At 41.0% G+C, this 16,327-nt stretch overlaps 1 protein-coding gene across 1 annotated transcript in view; it reads left to right on the top strand.

Annotated features, from left to right (window-relative positions):
• Satb1 (SATB homeobox 1) overlaps positions 1–16,327 on the top strand; it is a 97,012-nt gene that overhangs the window by 39,051 nt on the left and 41,634 nt on the right. Inside the window, 2 exon segments of the mRNA XM_029471561.1 lie at positions 8,365–8,476; positions 10,910–11,364. Of these exon segments, the coding sequence (XP_029327421.1) occupies positions 8,365–8,476; positions 10,910–11,364 (567 nt within the window).

Raw genomic sequence — 16,327 nt, 5'->3', positions numbered from 1 at the left:
AAAAAAAAAAAAAAAAAAATCTGGCTGTGTAAAGGTCCAGCATTTAGAGAGAATTGCAAACGTAGGTAACTGTTCAGCCATTCTGTAGAGCCCGGGAGACTTGAGTGTCAGCTGTCTGTGGTGAGCACCTATGGCTCCAACGTGGGTGGCACTCTTTATTTTGTGCCAGGCCCTGCATCCCAATGAGGGAGTGCCATTTCCTTGAGGAGGTGATGACCAGAGGCATTTTCCCTGAACCGTTCTAACATGGATACGGAGGAAGCCAGATCAGTGCAATTATTTTTCTTTGTGTTGAATACAGAGGTCATACTGGTTTATATCTATGTTAGACATGGGGATTGTTGAGTGAGAGCTAACAGTGTTAACTAAATCCCTGACATCAAGGGCCAGCTTGCTTTGTGAGGCAATGATCATAGGAGAATATGATGTCTAGATCCCATAGTAGACATCTGAGAGCCTGTGCAGACTCAAAGTCATGACCCACTCTGTTGGAGAATGGGGAGGGCGGGCAAGCTTCTCAAAGCCTTACTGAGGTCCTGTGACCCCACACTTGGTATACATTGGGAATACCACCCCCACCCCCCCAAACACATACACACTCACACACTCAATATGGCCTCAATTCTAACTGCTCATATGAAGAAACAATTCAAAGAGAGTTGAGATTCTTGTGGATAGCTTCAGAGTCTAGCAGAAGTATTTGTGTTTGGAAAGTGAATTATTCAAAGTACTGGAGTTCTTGTTTTTACTTTGCACTATAAAGCATTTTGAAAGTGCTCTGTACACGAGCTAAGGAAATAGTCTGATATTTATTCCCTTCTAAGTTCAGATACTAGAAATTATTTCTTCTGTAAAGATGAGCCATTCATCCATCCACACAAGGGCATTAGAGAAGGAATAAGCAAGCATCACCCCGGTGTGTAAATGTCTCAGATTTAGACAAATCAGATCTAATCAGATTTACTCAAACTCAGGCGTATCTAAAGAAAGTGCTCCTAGGAAGTCTATTTAGATTACTGTAATGTTTAACCCAATAACATTTACATTTTTAATAATTATATCACAAGCAAGATGCTAAGAGACTTTAAGCTTCCTGCAAACACAGCTCTAGTTGGAGACATGTGTACAGGGTGTGCTTGAGGAGTGCTGTGTATATAGCACAATTGATTCTTCCCTAGGGTCTTTGGAAAGACAATCCTCACAGACTCTTAACCCTGTTGGAAGAGACAGTGGGGATTCAGGTTTCTCTGTGTTATGTCCACTTGCTTTGAAATATCATATACCTTTACGAATACTACTAGTGATAGATCTTTTGTAACAAATGCTTTACTGTTTCAGCTCTGCATATTTAAGTGGTTTGAAGGTTTTATTGTAGAAGAAAGGAGGACAGGGTGGAGAATTTGGTCAAATTATATTACCTGGTGTTTGTATAAAATTACTTTAACTGCATGGAAGAAGCACAGAAACTGCACCAACATTTTCTATAGAAGCTGTGACTTGTGCTATCAGATATTTAAGATGTCTGCACTTGGCAAAATGATGATGGCTTCACCTTTTGAAGATACATTTGGGTGAGATGAGAGCAGCGGTGGTTGTGTTGTCTTCCACTTCCTTCAGGATTCCTTCAGAACTTTATAGTGTGTTCATCTTGGGTGGTGTGTGCTGACTGCTTTGGGGGCAAATGCCATTTCCAGGCATCAGGATTGCTCAGGAATGGCAGGAGCCCTCCCTCACTCTGACCACTGGAGTTTAAGTGAGATTTACCAATAATCTCTCTTTTCCTAACAAATTGAGATTTCAAAGGTGTATCTCTCAAGAGAATAACTTAAAATGTAATGGAAGCTGCATAGTGAAAAATGTGGGGGGACATCAGCTAACAAGGAAGGACATTAGAGGGCATGACATTTAGTGACCCTGTCACTTACTCTCATAAATGGAAGCACAGTTCCCCTTTTCCCACCCCCAAATACCAGATGGGGACTACCTGTTAATTTCTAACACATTCAGGCCCTGCCACCGTCTCATAGGATATGCCTTTTAAAAAAGGAAAGATCCTATATGTGGTCTTTTATATCCTCTGGGATTCAAACAAGACCCCATTAACAAAGAATCTCTATCAGAATAGTGTTTGCGTAAGTTCTTGTGTGTTTGATGTGTTTGATGGCAAGTTCAAGTTTGACTTTTGATTTTTCCACAGACATATAAAGAACTGTTAAGAAAATTCATCTATAGGTAGTCAAGTCTGGTCTAAGGCGTAAGGACACAAACCTGGGAAATAAATTGTGCTTCTCAAAGGAAGGAAGGAAGGAAGGAAGGAAGGAAGGAAGGAAGGAAGGAAGGAAGGAAGGAAGGAAGAGAAAGAAAGAAAGAAAGAAAGAAAGAAAAAAAGAAAGAAAGGAAAGAAAGAAAGAAAGAAAGAAAGAAAGAAAGAAAGAAAGAAAGAAAGAAAATAGCAAAGATTTGGTACTTCAGCAGTTCAGAAAAAAACATTCATTTTATTGAAAAATTACTAAAAGATATTTACTCCCTCCTTACCATTAATAAAAAGGGCATGTCAAAATTCGTGTTCTAGCTCTGAAAATAACTCTTGAGTTTCCCACAGCATTCATAGTAGAGGAGAATCAAGAGTCATGTTTTTGGTTTTGCTTTTGTATATCTTCCATGTGTAGGTATTTCTTTCAGAAAACAATTATTTTCAACTTTATGACAAAGACATTAGCCAGCAGAACAGATACCTTGCAGGTGAGATATAGCCATGAGATTGGCCTCACAGAATCAAACCTATGTGAGATTATTTCCCTTGTTATCTCTCTGGAGTTTTCCAATTGAAAACATATATTCCTTCCTACACGAAAAAGATACTCTGATTCCTTAGTTGAAATTAATTAGCATTCAGAAACCAGATCGCATGTTTTTGGGTATTCATGAGATCTCTGTTTGAAAAAAAAAATGTTTTTAACTTGTAGAAATGTGTTGCAACACACAGATGGGAAGAAAAAGAAAAAAAAAAAAAAACCTCTTTAGCAAGCACTGTGTGTAAAAGGGATATTACATTTTACACGCTCCTGATTGCTCTGTGTAAACAGTTTTTGACATCTGTCTTTATAGTTTCGAGGAGAGGAAGACTTTGTTAAAAGAATCATTTTTATACAGCAGCCACCATTTCAGTCTTGCTTTACCTGTATTATGAAAGCAGATGGTCCGCATGTCTTTTGAATATTTATAACTATCAAAAACAATCTCTTGCTATTCACCCTTAGGCTTATGAGATGTCAGGACTGTTCTGGTTGGAAAAAAAAATCATCTTGGGTGTTTACAGAAAGAGGATTACATTAAGCTGAAATGACTATACATTTTCCAGTTTAATATTTGTCCATCAGCTGTTTAATCGTATTTAGATAATTGTGTAAATAAGATGTGGTAGCCCTTGCCCTCTCTGCTGAAGGAGCCTGTAAGCTTTCAACATGGGCGAGCCACCATTTTGTAGATGCTGTCTCTCTCTCTCCTCCACCTCAGTTAGCCCAGACCTAAGTCCCAAGCAAGTTAGGACCCAGACAGCTCAGTCCCTGTTTGAAAAGCCCCAGAAGCAGAAGGCCAACATGGAGAGCTCAGAAACACCAGGGAGCTGCTGGCTGCCTGGCGTCTAGGAGTGTATTGTCGTATGCAAATGCGGAAGCTGAGCAGCCGTTTACCCCTTTAAAAGGGGCCTGGCCTCCTCCTCCTCCTCCTGCCCTGCTAGCCTTGCTTCTGTGGATTTTGGAAAACTTTTGGAATAGTGGGGGTTAACTGGGTTTTTTTTGACTGGAAGCTGAGCAATCAGAGATAACAGATTTTGCTGTGGTTGGTTGATTTGGCAGAAAAGCATGAACAGTTTTGGTTTAAATGATTGAATAACCTGATTAGCATTGTTTTGGGGTGGTTTTTTTTCTTCTTCTTTTTTTGAGGGGGGTTGTTAAAGGCACAACAAAGCAATTTGAACAGTAATCAGATCACTGGCCCTTCCCGGGTTGACAACCTTGTTCTTGAGTAAGGCTGCACTTTCTCTCGCAAACCATTCCTGTTGGCCACTAAAGTGACCAAGCTGAATCATAAACCCACCTTCCTTCATTTTTTCCAGTGCTGCATTATACATATACACTACTGCCTGTGTCATTTCCTAGCAGGGGCTTGGAAGAAGCTAACATTTGGGGAAATTACGTAACCTCAACCAGTTCCTTGCTTTTTTTTTTTTTTTTTTTTTTTTCTGTTTTCCACATTGAGAGACCTGCAGATTTTCGAGCAAAGGTTCAGAATGTTCCAACAATATGTAAGTCAGGCTTTAGAAAAATTCCACCCTTACCTTTTCACAATTAGAAAGGTTATAAATAATGTATTTGGCTGAAAAGGAGGCTCAGCCTGTGGCAGATGGTACCCTTCTAGAGGGCTGGGGTTTCTGGGAAGACGGCATTCTCGCAGATCGGAACTTTAGCAGACTCAGAAAGAGCCAAGCTCCTCATAGGGAGTAGACATGTGCTTTATGGATCTTAGAAAAGCTTACAACTTGGCTCCTAGGAGGAGAATATTGTGTCACACTGGGGTTAGGAGACCTACGGCCAATTTCTGCCAACTTTTAAATTGTATCTCCCAACACTGGGATCAGAGGCCTGGGATTAGGTTAGTGTGCCCCGTGGCAGCGTTTGAACTCGGGAATTTCTAGCACAGGAGTTTAGTCACTTGGATTAATTGACTCCCAGAATGTTAATGTTCTTACACCTACTGGCCACCAACTGATTAGAAAACTTGCCACACAAGTTGAGTCTTTCAAAGTGCTCATATAAATAGACACCAAGGGAGCAAAGCAGGAACGACCAGCAGCCTCTTTGGAGACATCTGCAGGGTTGATTTTGAAAAACCTGGAGAGGGATCTCTTGCTAATTAATGAACAAAGGCTCTCAAAGCTAGGAAATTGGGATTTATAAGTTCACTTCACAGTGATGCTGTTGCCTTTGACCCAGAAGGGCAACGGGAAGGAGGATGCCCCAGTGACCCAAAGGAGTTCTTCCTTTCTGTGGTTCTTCTAACTCTCTATAGGTGTGCTCAACCTTGTGGCGAGATCAGTTTAGAAGAAATGCTCAGTGTAGGAAGTGCTAGCCACAGTGGCTTTGGCTGCTTGTATGTGGGAAGGAAGGAAGGCAGGCCTGGCAGAATCTAAGCCACAGTAGAGCCTGAAGGATGAGCAGCTCCCAGACAGAGATGCAAGAGCCTGGAACTATTTCCAGGTCTGAGGAGTTGAGCGAGTCTTCCAGTAGTTGTGAGATCATCCCAGCTTCACTGAGCTGAGCTGTCGGAAACAAAGGGGAAGGCGTCTCTTTGTTATTTGCCCATGTCGGCCCTTGACCATACCTGCCACTCCATTTAATTAGAGCATCCTTCAGTTTTCCTAAAGAGATATTTCTGTGGAGACAAGGAGATGTCTCAGTTGGTCATGAGCTGGTGGCACATGCATGAAGACTTAAAATGGATCCCCAGCACATACATAAAGAGCCTTGCATAGCTGCTTAGAATTCCAGTAGTGACAATGTGGGACAGGAGGATCCTTGTGACTAAGAGACTTGTTTCTGAAAATATGGTGGAGTGTGACTAAGGAAGAGATCTGATATTAACCTCTGGTTTACACATACACACACACACATGTACTCACACAGACATCATTTTGAAAATTATATATGCTACTCTTCTGTTATTTGAAGCATCTTGATTTCTTTGGGTGTTGCATGAGTATGTGTGTGTGTGTGTGTGTATGTACGTGTGTGTCAACATGTTTGTGTGCTAGAGGCTGTGTGAGAAGCTCAAAGGATGATGTATGGAAGTCAGTTTTCTACTTCTAATTCCTGAGGATTGAGCTCAGCAAATCAAGTTTAGCAGGCGCTTTTTTCTGCTCTGCCATCTCAGTGACCCTATTGAAAGCATTTTTGGCGGATCTATGTTACAAAAGTCCAAGGAAGAAGTAGTGAAGTACAGGAAGAGGGTACTCTAGCAAACGGTAAGATCCCTTTAGGCAATAGCCTACAGATTTAGGGTTAAGCAGGGGCAGGGGAAGCCATGGTGACAGGACCACATATGAATATGTTTCTGTATATGGATAATAACAAACTGCACAGCACTTTTATATATGAGCTTTAATTTTAATGAAGGACTTCAGAATGTTTCCACTCATTTTGCAAGCTCTCCTTCCTCCACACCATTGGCGCAGAGAGTCACAGTATATTGAAATGATGTAGGACATCCTAGTAGGTAGCAGACTTCTTGGGCAGAGATTCTGTCCTCCATACCAGCCAGTTGCATCAACCAGCAAATGGAATCTGTAGAACCAAGGAGGGCAAACCAGACTGGCTACTTATCGAAAACCTCTGTACAATTGAGGAAGTCTGTAAGTTTCTAAAAGTATGAACTCCTATGCTGTGTTATATTAACACAGCAAAGGATTAGAATGTCTAGGTACAGGGTGATAATAATTCTTTGTTTTTTAGAAATTGGGCCTAAGTGGAGGACCATCAACTGTCCTCCATCTGTGAAATCACCATTCTCTCTCAGTGACCTCCATAGTTGTGTTAGAGCCTCACATTGATCCATTATTACAGTAGAGTAACTCTGATGGAAGGTGTGGATTGCTAACTGGATCAGGTAGTCCTGGCTCTGGTCTTGGCAACTTGCTAAGTGTCTTTTTGCACCGTGGACTGTGGGAGGCTCTTAGCGAAATTGCAAGCTATTGGATTAATGGCAGGGCTTCGAGAGCACATTAAGAATGTCTTTTTAGAGAAATAAAGTGTAATGACTATAAAGTAGGAAGTGTGGGGGACAATCCCAGGGCCTCAGTGGAGAGATCGCTGTGTTTTGCATGAATAATGCAACTCTAGCTTACCCATCACTTCCAGGTCTTGAGAGGATCCCCAAACTTACACATTCCAGGAATGTGTGTGTGTGCTACAGAATTAACACCGATGATGGATGTCAGAGTTAATAATAGCCCAAAGAGCTTTACATTTGAAGTAGCTTAAAGAAGATAATGATATAAAAATATTCTTGTCCCCAAACTGGCTTTTCTGGTTGTTCACTGCCTCCTGACAATGGAGTCTTCTGTAAGCTGTTTCCCTGTAGACCAGCCAGTCTGAAATTTAAGCTCTTAAGTTTCTACTCACAGGACCAGGAGGCTTGGTGCTTCAGTCTTCTAAGACTCAATAGGGAGTTAATTTAGCTACTAGAGACTGTGGGTGAACCAAGAATTAAGTAACAGCAATTACTATAACCAAAATTATCTGGGAAAAATGATGTTGTTTATTGAAAGTGTGGTTGTGTTTTTTTTATTTTAAACCTTCTCTTAATGATACCTTAGCATTATTGTCTTCATTTGTACTTATCAAATGGCTGGCTGTTTTCAATGCCTTTTTGTTTGTTTGAGTCTCATAACATAAATGAGGTGCCCTAGACCTCAGAGATCTGCCTGCCTCTCCCTCCCTAGTGCTGGAATTATAGGCGAGCTCCATATGTGCAGCTCTTCACGGCTTGCTTGTTTTTTTTTTTTTTTTTTAGCAAGAGAAAAATAACAAATAGACATTTTCTTGTTTTCTTTTTTCTTTCTTTTCTTTTGGGGGAATGGAACTCTTAAAATGTTAATTAGCACAAAATGCATATAGTTAGATATTTTCTGGTCACTTGAAAGTCTCAATTCAAGCCTTACTAGATAAAGCCCACAATCAACTCTGAAGATCTGAGGCAACCCCTTGTAAAAGTTGCTTCCTAAGTGTGACCCCTGAGGCCTCCTAACTCACCAGCAGCTGTAATCTAAACATTGAGCATGAAAATATAAAAAAAATCAGTTTTCCTACTTGACCATGCCTGGCTGCCCTGAGGAGTGTTGGTGAGGTGCAGGTGCTGACAGGGAGGTCAGAGATAGGGCTCGGAACTGGATGTCATGCAAGCTTCCAGGCAATGTCCATGGCTCTGGGGCCTGGCCTGTGCTTTGAATAGCAAACATGTGGAGTCCAGCCACTGTGCTGCAATGGTAGAAACTTGTATACATTTCAATCATGACGTCACCTTCTTGGACTTGGACTTGGACTGACTCAGACAGGTGCGCATTTGTGAGCACTAGGAGGCGTGGGCGGAGATTGTCAGAGGGTGCAAGAGCAGAGAGTGTATGGGAGCTGCTGCTTGTGACTTAAATAAGCATTTGATGGTGGACTTAATGAATTCTAAGAAGCTTAAGCTTTGCTACCATTTGACTTAGAAACCTAAAAGGCAGGCACTGTTCCCACGGCTGAAGTTGTGGGCTCCCCACGTGTGCCATGGTGTGTTATCAACACATATTCTCCCCTTTCCACACAGAGCATGATCTCCTCCATTGTGAACAGCACGTACTATGCAAATGTCTCAGCAGCAAAATGTCAAGAATTTGGAAGGTGGTACAAACATTTCAAGAAGACAAAGGATATGATGGGTAAGCAAAAAAAAAAAAAAGAAAGAAAGAAAGAAAGAAAAGAGAAAAAAGCCCATCCTTTTGCAGTGGCAACATACCATTGCATGTCATTTGGGGGTTTATCAAAGTCACATCGAAAGCCAGATCTTTTGATTGCCCAATTAGAGATCAATTTAGAATGTTTCTTTGGGGGTGGGGGAGTGGGTATGAGTATAATGAGATAATTAAATTCAATAAATGTTTGTGTTTAAATCAGCTACACTGACTCGGTTGTCAGACATGCAGGAAATCGAGGCGTGAGGAGAGCTGTCATTTTGTAACATCTCAGTGAAGACCTAACCAGGCCTTGAATAACTAATACCGGCTGTGATTTCTCACAGAGATAATCATGCTTAAGGATTTTTGCTTTTGTTTGCAAAAAAGAGGAAGAGCCTGTTTTCACACCAGCTTTCAAACAATATTTAACTGCATTCGACTCGCTAAAGACAGTTTGGTTTCCACCATTGAGATGGAGTGGTTTTTATAGCTCCAGACCCCGTAGGTAGGAGCTTGCTAGCTGGAATAGAACCAGCACTTTCATTTCTGAACTTTCAGTTCTAGTCTAGCACCCTCTCTGCACACACAGCATTAGGTCAACATTGTTAGGCAGCATCAAGATGAGCCGAGGTATAAAACGACGGGTCACAATTGTGTGCTGTGGCGGAGCATTTAGAGTCTGGCATGTTCTCTGTTGTGGATCTGTTAGAGCTCACAGGAGCACACACTATGGCTACGGTTAATATACCTTCCTCTTTCATACACTTCTAGATACTACATCTTAAAATAAAACAGGACCGGGGCGTCTCATATACAAAGCGTTATGCCCTATTGTAAATCTTTGTTTATCACCGTTACATTCACTTAATAGTAGCAATAATGACTTTTCCTGAAGACTTAGGGGTAAAGAATTTTGAGCATGTTTTAGCTTTTAATATTTGAAGAAAAGCCATCCATCTACCTAAACGGATTCTTTGCCTTTTATAGCTTAGGGCCGTAATGAAGACAATACATCAATTTTTGGAATAATTGCTTGAATTACTGTTCCATGCGAATGGCCCACTTGGGCTGATATCACTGGTAGAAATTAAAGGTTTCTTGCCATTCTTAGTTATATTTTGCATATAGCATTGAGTATAGCAGTATGACCAGTTCCTCTGATGATAAAATCTGCATCTTTAATGAAAAGAGAAACGATGAATAAAAGCCAAATAGAGCTTATCTATGGAAAGTGTGGACATCTGAAAAGGCTTACCTATTTATATTACACTCTGGTCTCAGCCTCCCTCTAGTCTCTTCTGTGTAGCAGCAAAAGCGTTTGACACACTTAGAGCTGACTCCCAGCCAATCCACACAAGTGTTCTAGCCAGGGGAGAAGCATTCATCCCGGGTAGGTGGGAATAAATTGCAGAATCGTGACAGTGCCACCATTGTACCAGAACAGCTCTTTGCCCTTCCTTAGCATCTGTGAGAGATGCTAAGAACCACAGCTTCTATGAAAAGCACTCAAGCTTCAGCCACACTGGGTGTGCTGGCTTGCTCTACTCGAGTATGTGTTTGCTTGGTCCCTACAAGTATTTGCTGATCTCCTTAGTGCCTGTGATTGCCTTAAATGAGCAGGCCACCTATAATGCCAAGCACGGCAGCCAGCTCTTCCGCCCATCTCATTACACCCTATCAGATAGCCTGCTTCCTCCTTTTCTCTGGATTGCTAGAGTTAAGATAATAAGGAAGAACTTGTAATTTTCTCACTAGTTTTTTTTTTTTTTTTTTTTTTTTTTTGTAATCATGGTTTATTTGCTTTTAGTTTAGCTCATGGTTTCTAGTTGCCATTCAGCAAGCAGTATATTTAAGGCCATCTTAAAAGAAGCAACCATTGCTTTTGAGCCCTCTCTTGCTTAGAACTGAAAGCCAGTAATAGTTTGACCCTAAAGCAAACATAAAAAACCAAAAAGTGTGTAGACAGTAGATTTTATGCCTTAAATCAGTGGTTTTCAACCTTCCTAATGGTGTGACCCTTTAATACAGTTCCTCAGGACATGGTGACCCCCAACCATAAAATTATTCCTGTTGCTACTTCATAACTGTAAGTTTACTACTGTTATGAATTCCAATGTAAGTATTTTTGGAGATAGAAATTTGCCGGAGGAGTCTCAACCCACAGGTTGAGAACCACTGCCTTAACTCTAAGCCACATTTCAAAACAAGATCTGCAATGTTGTCCTGCACGCAGTGTGTGTTCAGTTGTCTGTTGAGAAAACCAGCCATGACGTTACTGTAAGTGAGACGCTGGACCTTGGCGTCTTACCCTTCAGTATGCCCTTTGCCTGCTGTCTTCTTTATAGGTTTGTAAATTAGCAATGATCAGAAATTTTCTTCATTGCTGTCTGACCTTGATTCTTCTTTTTGTCTACTTAGTTGAGATGGATAGTCTGTCTGAACTATCCCAACAAGGTGCCAACCACGTCAATTTTGGCCAGCAGCCTGTCCCGGGAAACACGGCTGAGCAGCCTCCATCCCCTGCGCAGCTCTCCCACGGCAGTCAGCCCTCTGTCCGGACCCCTCTTCCGAACCTGCACCCTGGGCTTGTGTCAACACCGATCAGTCCTCAGCTGGTCAACCAACAGCTGGTGATGGCTCAGTTGCTGCACCAGCCGTGTGCAGTGAACAGACTCTTAGCCCAGCAGTCCTTAAACCAACAGTACTTGAACCACCCTCCCCCTGTCAGTAGGTCTATGAACAAGCCTTTGGAGCAGCAAGTTTCCACGAACACGGAGGTCTCTTCTGAAATCTACCAGTGGGTGCGGGATGAACTGAAACGAGCCGGAATATCACAGGCAGTATTTGCACGCGTGGCTTTTAACCGAACTCAGGTCAGTTGTGTTCCTTGTTCTGCCTCTCTCCTCCCTCCCTTGCTTTGCTCCTGAACCCTGTCCATGCTGGTGTTTGTGTTTATTCCCTTGCTTAACTTCCTTTAACATGGGATCACATTGCCTGTTGCTGTGGTGCCCAAATCCAGTCTGTTCTTTCCCTATGCCGCTCCACTTTCAGGGGCAAACTACTGACATTGTCTGTCCTCATCCTGTAGAACAGTAAGCCATATGATGGATGGTAAAGACGTGTGTAGCCCGTCCGGTGTCCTTTTCCATGTTTCTGTTCATATCAACTTAAATACAATAACGTGCTTTGTTGACGTTCTTCAACTTCTGTTTTGAAACTATACAGCTTACTAGTGATTTCCAGCATTTAGTTCTCTGCCGCCATTTCTTAGCTTGTCTTCCTTCACCCATGATTTATTCACGTTCTTCCATACCTCATTCCTTTGTTTTCCCCCATTTTTGTAGTAGAGTTATATGCATTGTACAAAGTGCGGTTTCTCACGGCATGTTGTGTGGATCGATCACACTCCTCACATCCTCTCCTGCTGGTGCCCCCTTTTTCCAGAGTCCCAGGATTTTTTTTTTCTTTTCTTCCTTCTTTCTCCCTCTCTTCTTTCCTTCCTTCCTTTTTTAATTAAATCTGCATAGTAAATATTTGAAAGCCATAAACTTTCTTATCACACTGTAGACCTCTAAGCACTGGACAGTGGATGGGTGGGTGTGGCTTCGTTGTATTGCACTCCTATCTATCCTACAAACCATGCTTGGTTGGCCTGTAGGCGTGAGATGAATATTCAATTTAGATTTCTCCTAGAGGCCAACAAATGCCCCTCCCTGTTTACACCTTTTCTCTCCTGGGCCAAATTCCTGTGAGACATAATCTCTGCAAGAGTAGTGTCTTTTATCTTTAGTGTTTATAATTTTGTATATGTTTAGATGCTAATATAATGTAGATGGTGTTTATTTTTAGCCAAGCCACAGGACAATAAGAACATTTAACTTGGAGGACATAATGTCCTTTCAGTTTTCTTGTTTTTATTTTCTTTCTTTCGTTCGTTTTGTTTTTTGTTTGTTCTTTGCTTAACTCTTTGTCATCTTTAAAGTTATTTTGCTTATTACACAATTATAAGAATAATTCTTGGTACAAAAATAATGCAGTATGAATTCCTTGTTCGCAGAGTTCCTGAGCCTTGGTGAGTGCCCGCTGTGGCTCTTATTTGGCTGGTCCCGACTGGCTTTAGGTTCCAAAGGCCTGGTGAGGCCTTCCCAGTCCTTCCTTCCTCCCGGTTCCCCCAGCTGCTTTTCTGTTCCTCATTATTCTGATTTTAGAAGGATGGCTTTTATACCCGGTTATGGCTTAGGTTAAAACTTTGTATCATTTTTTACCAAGACCCATGTTTTTACAGCTTTAAACCTGTATTTATTATTAGCTAGTAAGGTTAATATGACCCTTTAATTCCCTTGGGGGGGGGCAATAATTTAAAAAAAATCAGCAAATCAAAAGTCACTGTCTAGAAATTCTGATTTCCTGTAGCGTTCTTTATTTTGCAAATACAGTAATTACTACTAATGCTTAGTACTGGGGCCCAAACTGGATTCTACAATAAAGTCAGATAATGTTTGTTGAATTCAATTAAAAGCCTTCAGACAAAGACAGCCTTGACACAGACACAGATTGTAGATTTACTGATAAGCCCTTGAACAATTGAGCAAATGCTTGTATGTATACTAAAGCACCAACGGTATGGCCCCTGGGTGTCTAGAATGTAGGGGTGGGGTCAGCACAGGTTCTAGCTGTGACAGTGAAATGCTGACTGTCTTTGGTTCTTACATAGAACATTTGTGGCTCTCTGTAGGATGTATTACACTAAGTGGCCAATTCTCTTTTCATGTGAATTAGCACCTTTAAAAAGGTGGCTCTCTGTGGTTTATATGAAGAGCAGTGAGTTTATTCTTCTGAGCATTGACAACATGGTATAATTTCATCCAGATAACACTTTTTAAATGGGCAATTTTGAAAAAAAACAAAACAAAACAAAATTATTTGGAACCCTGGGCTTATCGATAAATAGGTTTAATTTTAAACCTTTATGTATTGATGATTGGTATTTTTCAGTGGAAAGAGCCTTGTTTGGATTTTTTTTTAATATGAATTGTTTCCTGTGGATATTCAAATGTTTATCGAGAGCCAGCTTTTGCACGCACAAGCATGTATGTATCTTTCAGTGGTCATACTTTAAAAAAAAAAAATCACACGCACGCGCCCACACGCAGCTGCATTTAGTTCAGTGATTATACATTCATATGAATGCATGTAGTGTGTTTATTTCAGAGTGTATGCATTTCAATAAAAGCAGGTGCAGAGTGAGAGTAGGGTGTGAGCGTGCAGTACGAAAATACACATGCTGATGCATATGTAGCGAGAGAGCTCTGCAGTTGGACTGCACATCTCAAGTCGGTGTGCTCTCCCTGCAGCTCCCTTGCAACCCGGCCGGGTTCAAACAGTTCTGTTAAAAACTGTGGGTAAAAAAAGGCAAAGTTCCGATACGGGTAGGGAGAGGCCCTACACTCTGCGCAGGGTGCGGTAAAACATTGGTGTAGTAGGTGGCACGGTTAGGAATGGAGAATTGGTTTAGTCATTGACAACTTTAAAAATCCTGGATTTCCTGTTTTAGCTCTGGAGCCTCTCCACATCATCTTAATAGGGCTTCCCAGACTAAACCATAATCCCCCCCAAGACTGTCACAATGCTGAACAGAAAGCCTACCATTTCTGAAAAGTTAAGGTGAAATTTATATAATGACTTGTTTAAAGGAATCCTCCCTTTCTGAATGATAGGCATATGTTATTTAATCTCTACTGAAGATAGTAGCTTTTAGCATATGCATCCATTCAGTTCTGTCTACGTGATATCTCTTTAATGGAAATCTATGGCCGGAAGTGAACGCCGGTGCTTCAAAACTTAACAGTTTTAAATTCACCTTTCTCTGATACTGTCATTTAAAGGCTGTGATACAAGAAGATGTATTTCCTTAAAATTTTAAATAAAACCCAGAGATTAACTCTGATCCGGCACAGTGGCTTCCCCCACCTCTTTCCTCTCCCTTCTGCCTTTGGCACACTTTATTTTCCAGTAAAATAAAGAATTAAGATGGATTATTCAAAACTGATAACAGTAATGGACCATCTTGTAATGTTTTATTGAATTTGAGTTCTGTGAATTATGTGGTGTAGAGAAAGAAATTCACCTGCTTTAAGTATAACAGAAATCACTACTGTCTTCCTATCATTCTTCAGTGTAATTTAAGAAAAGTCCACTATCCATGTCACAGTTGGATAATAGGTAAAAAGGTACCATTATCTGGTGTGACAGCTCTTGATGAGCCTACCAAGGGACAGAGATGAATGCATCTACTTACAACTTGCTTGGCGTGAGGCCACGAGCAGGTGGAGTTTGAAAATAGTCTTCACCTGGACACATGATCAAGAACTCACCAAACAGGCCAGCAGCCTGGAGAATATTCTCTCTTTCTCTTTAGGAGGGAGGGTTCCTGAAATCTTTTTTTTTTTTTTTCCCTAAGAGCTTTGAAGTTCCACAGAGCTGATAAAATCTATTTTAATCAGTGATTATGTTCAAAGAGGAGACAAACTGGAGGCCAGACAGGCTTTTTGTTCAGATTGGCCGTCCCTTTAACTTATCTGCTGTTTTAAAGAATTTATAATGAGCCTTTGGAAGGACTGATAATATTTATTGGAGGTTTTCTTTCTTTTGCAATCAGTAATGAATTTTACTTGTAATAACTTGTGTAACTCCTTGTCGGAATGTAAAAAAAGAAAGGTTTAGGAATTTATCAGTAAATGTAGTCTTTAATTGAAAAAAATCAGGGCTCTCCCTTAGCCACTAAGTAATGACAGAGAAGAATAATTTGATGTTTTCATACATACAACACAAATCTAATTATTGTACGATCTGACCACCCAGTGAACTCCAGATTCTTATTTCTAGTGAGAATAATATTTGTGACGTGTTGGGAACCCCCTTCCTAACATGCACGTCTTTTGTTTCACTTCTTTTTAGAAACAAGATTACTAATTTTACCTAATTTAGTTCGGTGACTTTATTGAAGCACCTATGGGACACAGATTGGCTGTACTTTAATTGGGTACCTCAGCTGGTACTGTAATGTGACAGGGTGTGTGGTCTTTACGTACTGTTTCTTTAGTATACTAGATTGTTGGTAATGATGCCTGGATCAGTCAGTCATGAGAAATTAATACTAATGACCTTAACCTTCCCTGGCAAGACTGCACTATATTTGACCTATATCACATGGGAAAAGGGACCACATAGACACTGAATTCATCAGCCGTTCGAACTACAACTGGAACAGGACCCAGACTTTCACTCTAGTGCCTGCATCCTAACAGCTGCCATTTGCATCCAGATTATCCTACATTGCTCTTAAGTCATTTTTAAAAATTAACACTAAATCATATGATTTCTAACAATATTTTTCAGGCATTTCCACCAGGGGGCACTCCCCTCATTGAAAGCTCTGGGCCAAAAAGAAAAAAAAAATTTGTGAAACAGTAGAGTGTCTGAAACAGTAGGTTGTCTGTCTGTCTCCACTGGCTGCTATGGAGCTCCTTGAATGTCTGGGGTTGGGAACACTGTCTTGGCACACTCCAGGCAGAACACATGCCTTCACTCAAAGCTATGGTTACATTTGGGGAAAGGGCCCCGCAGAGGCAACACTTCTCTGCTTAAATGGGAAGGTTTGCTGACTTCAGATTCTCACCCAAGTAATGGTGTCTTCTGGCTGAGCCACACCCCTGGTGAGTCTTCTGTTAACAAGACTTAAAGGAAAATGTTTCTGTGTTTTGTTTTGTTTTGTTTCTAACGGGTTTGACTTTCTCACTATACTTCTGCTGTGGGACATTTTTTTTTTTTTTTTTT

The sequence above is a fragment of the Mus caroli genome, chromosome 17, assembly GCF_900094665.2.
Source record: "Mus caroli chromosome 17, CAROLI_EIJ_v1.1, whole genome shotgun sequence".
Lineage (NCBI taxonomy): Eukaryota > Metazoa > Chordata > Mammalia > Rodentia > Muridae > Mus > Mus caroli.
Note: the sequence above shows the minus strand (reverse complement) of the source record. Positions and strands in the feature narration are given on the sequence as shown.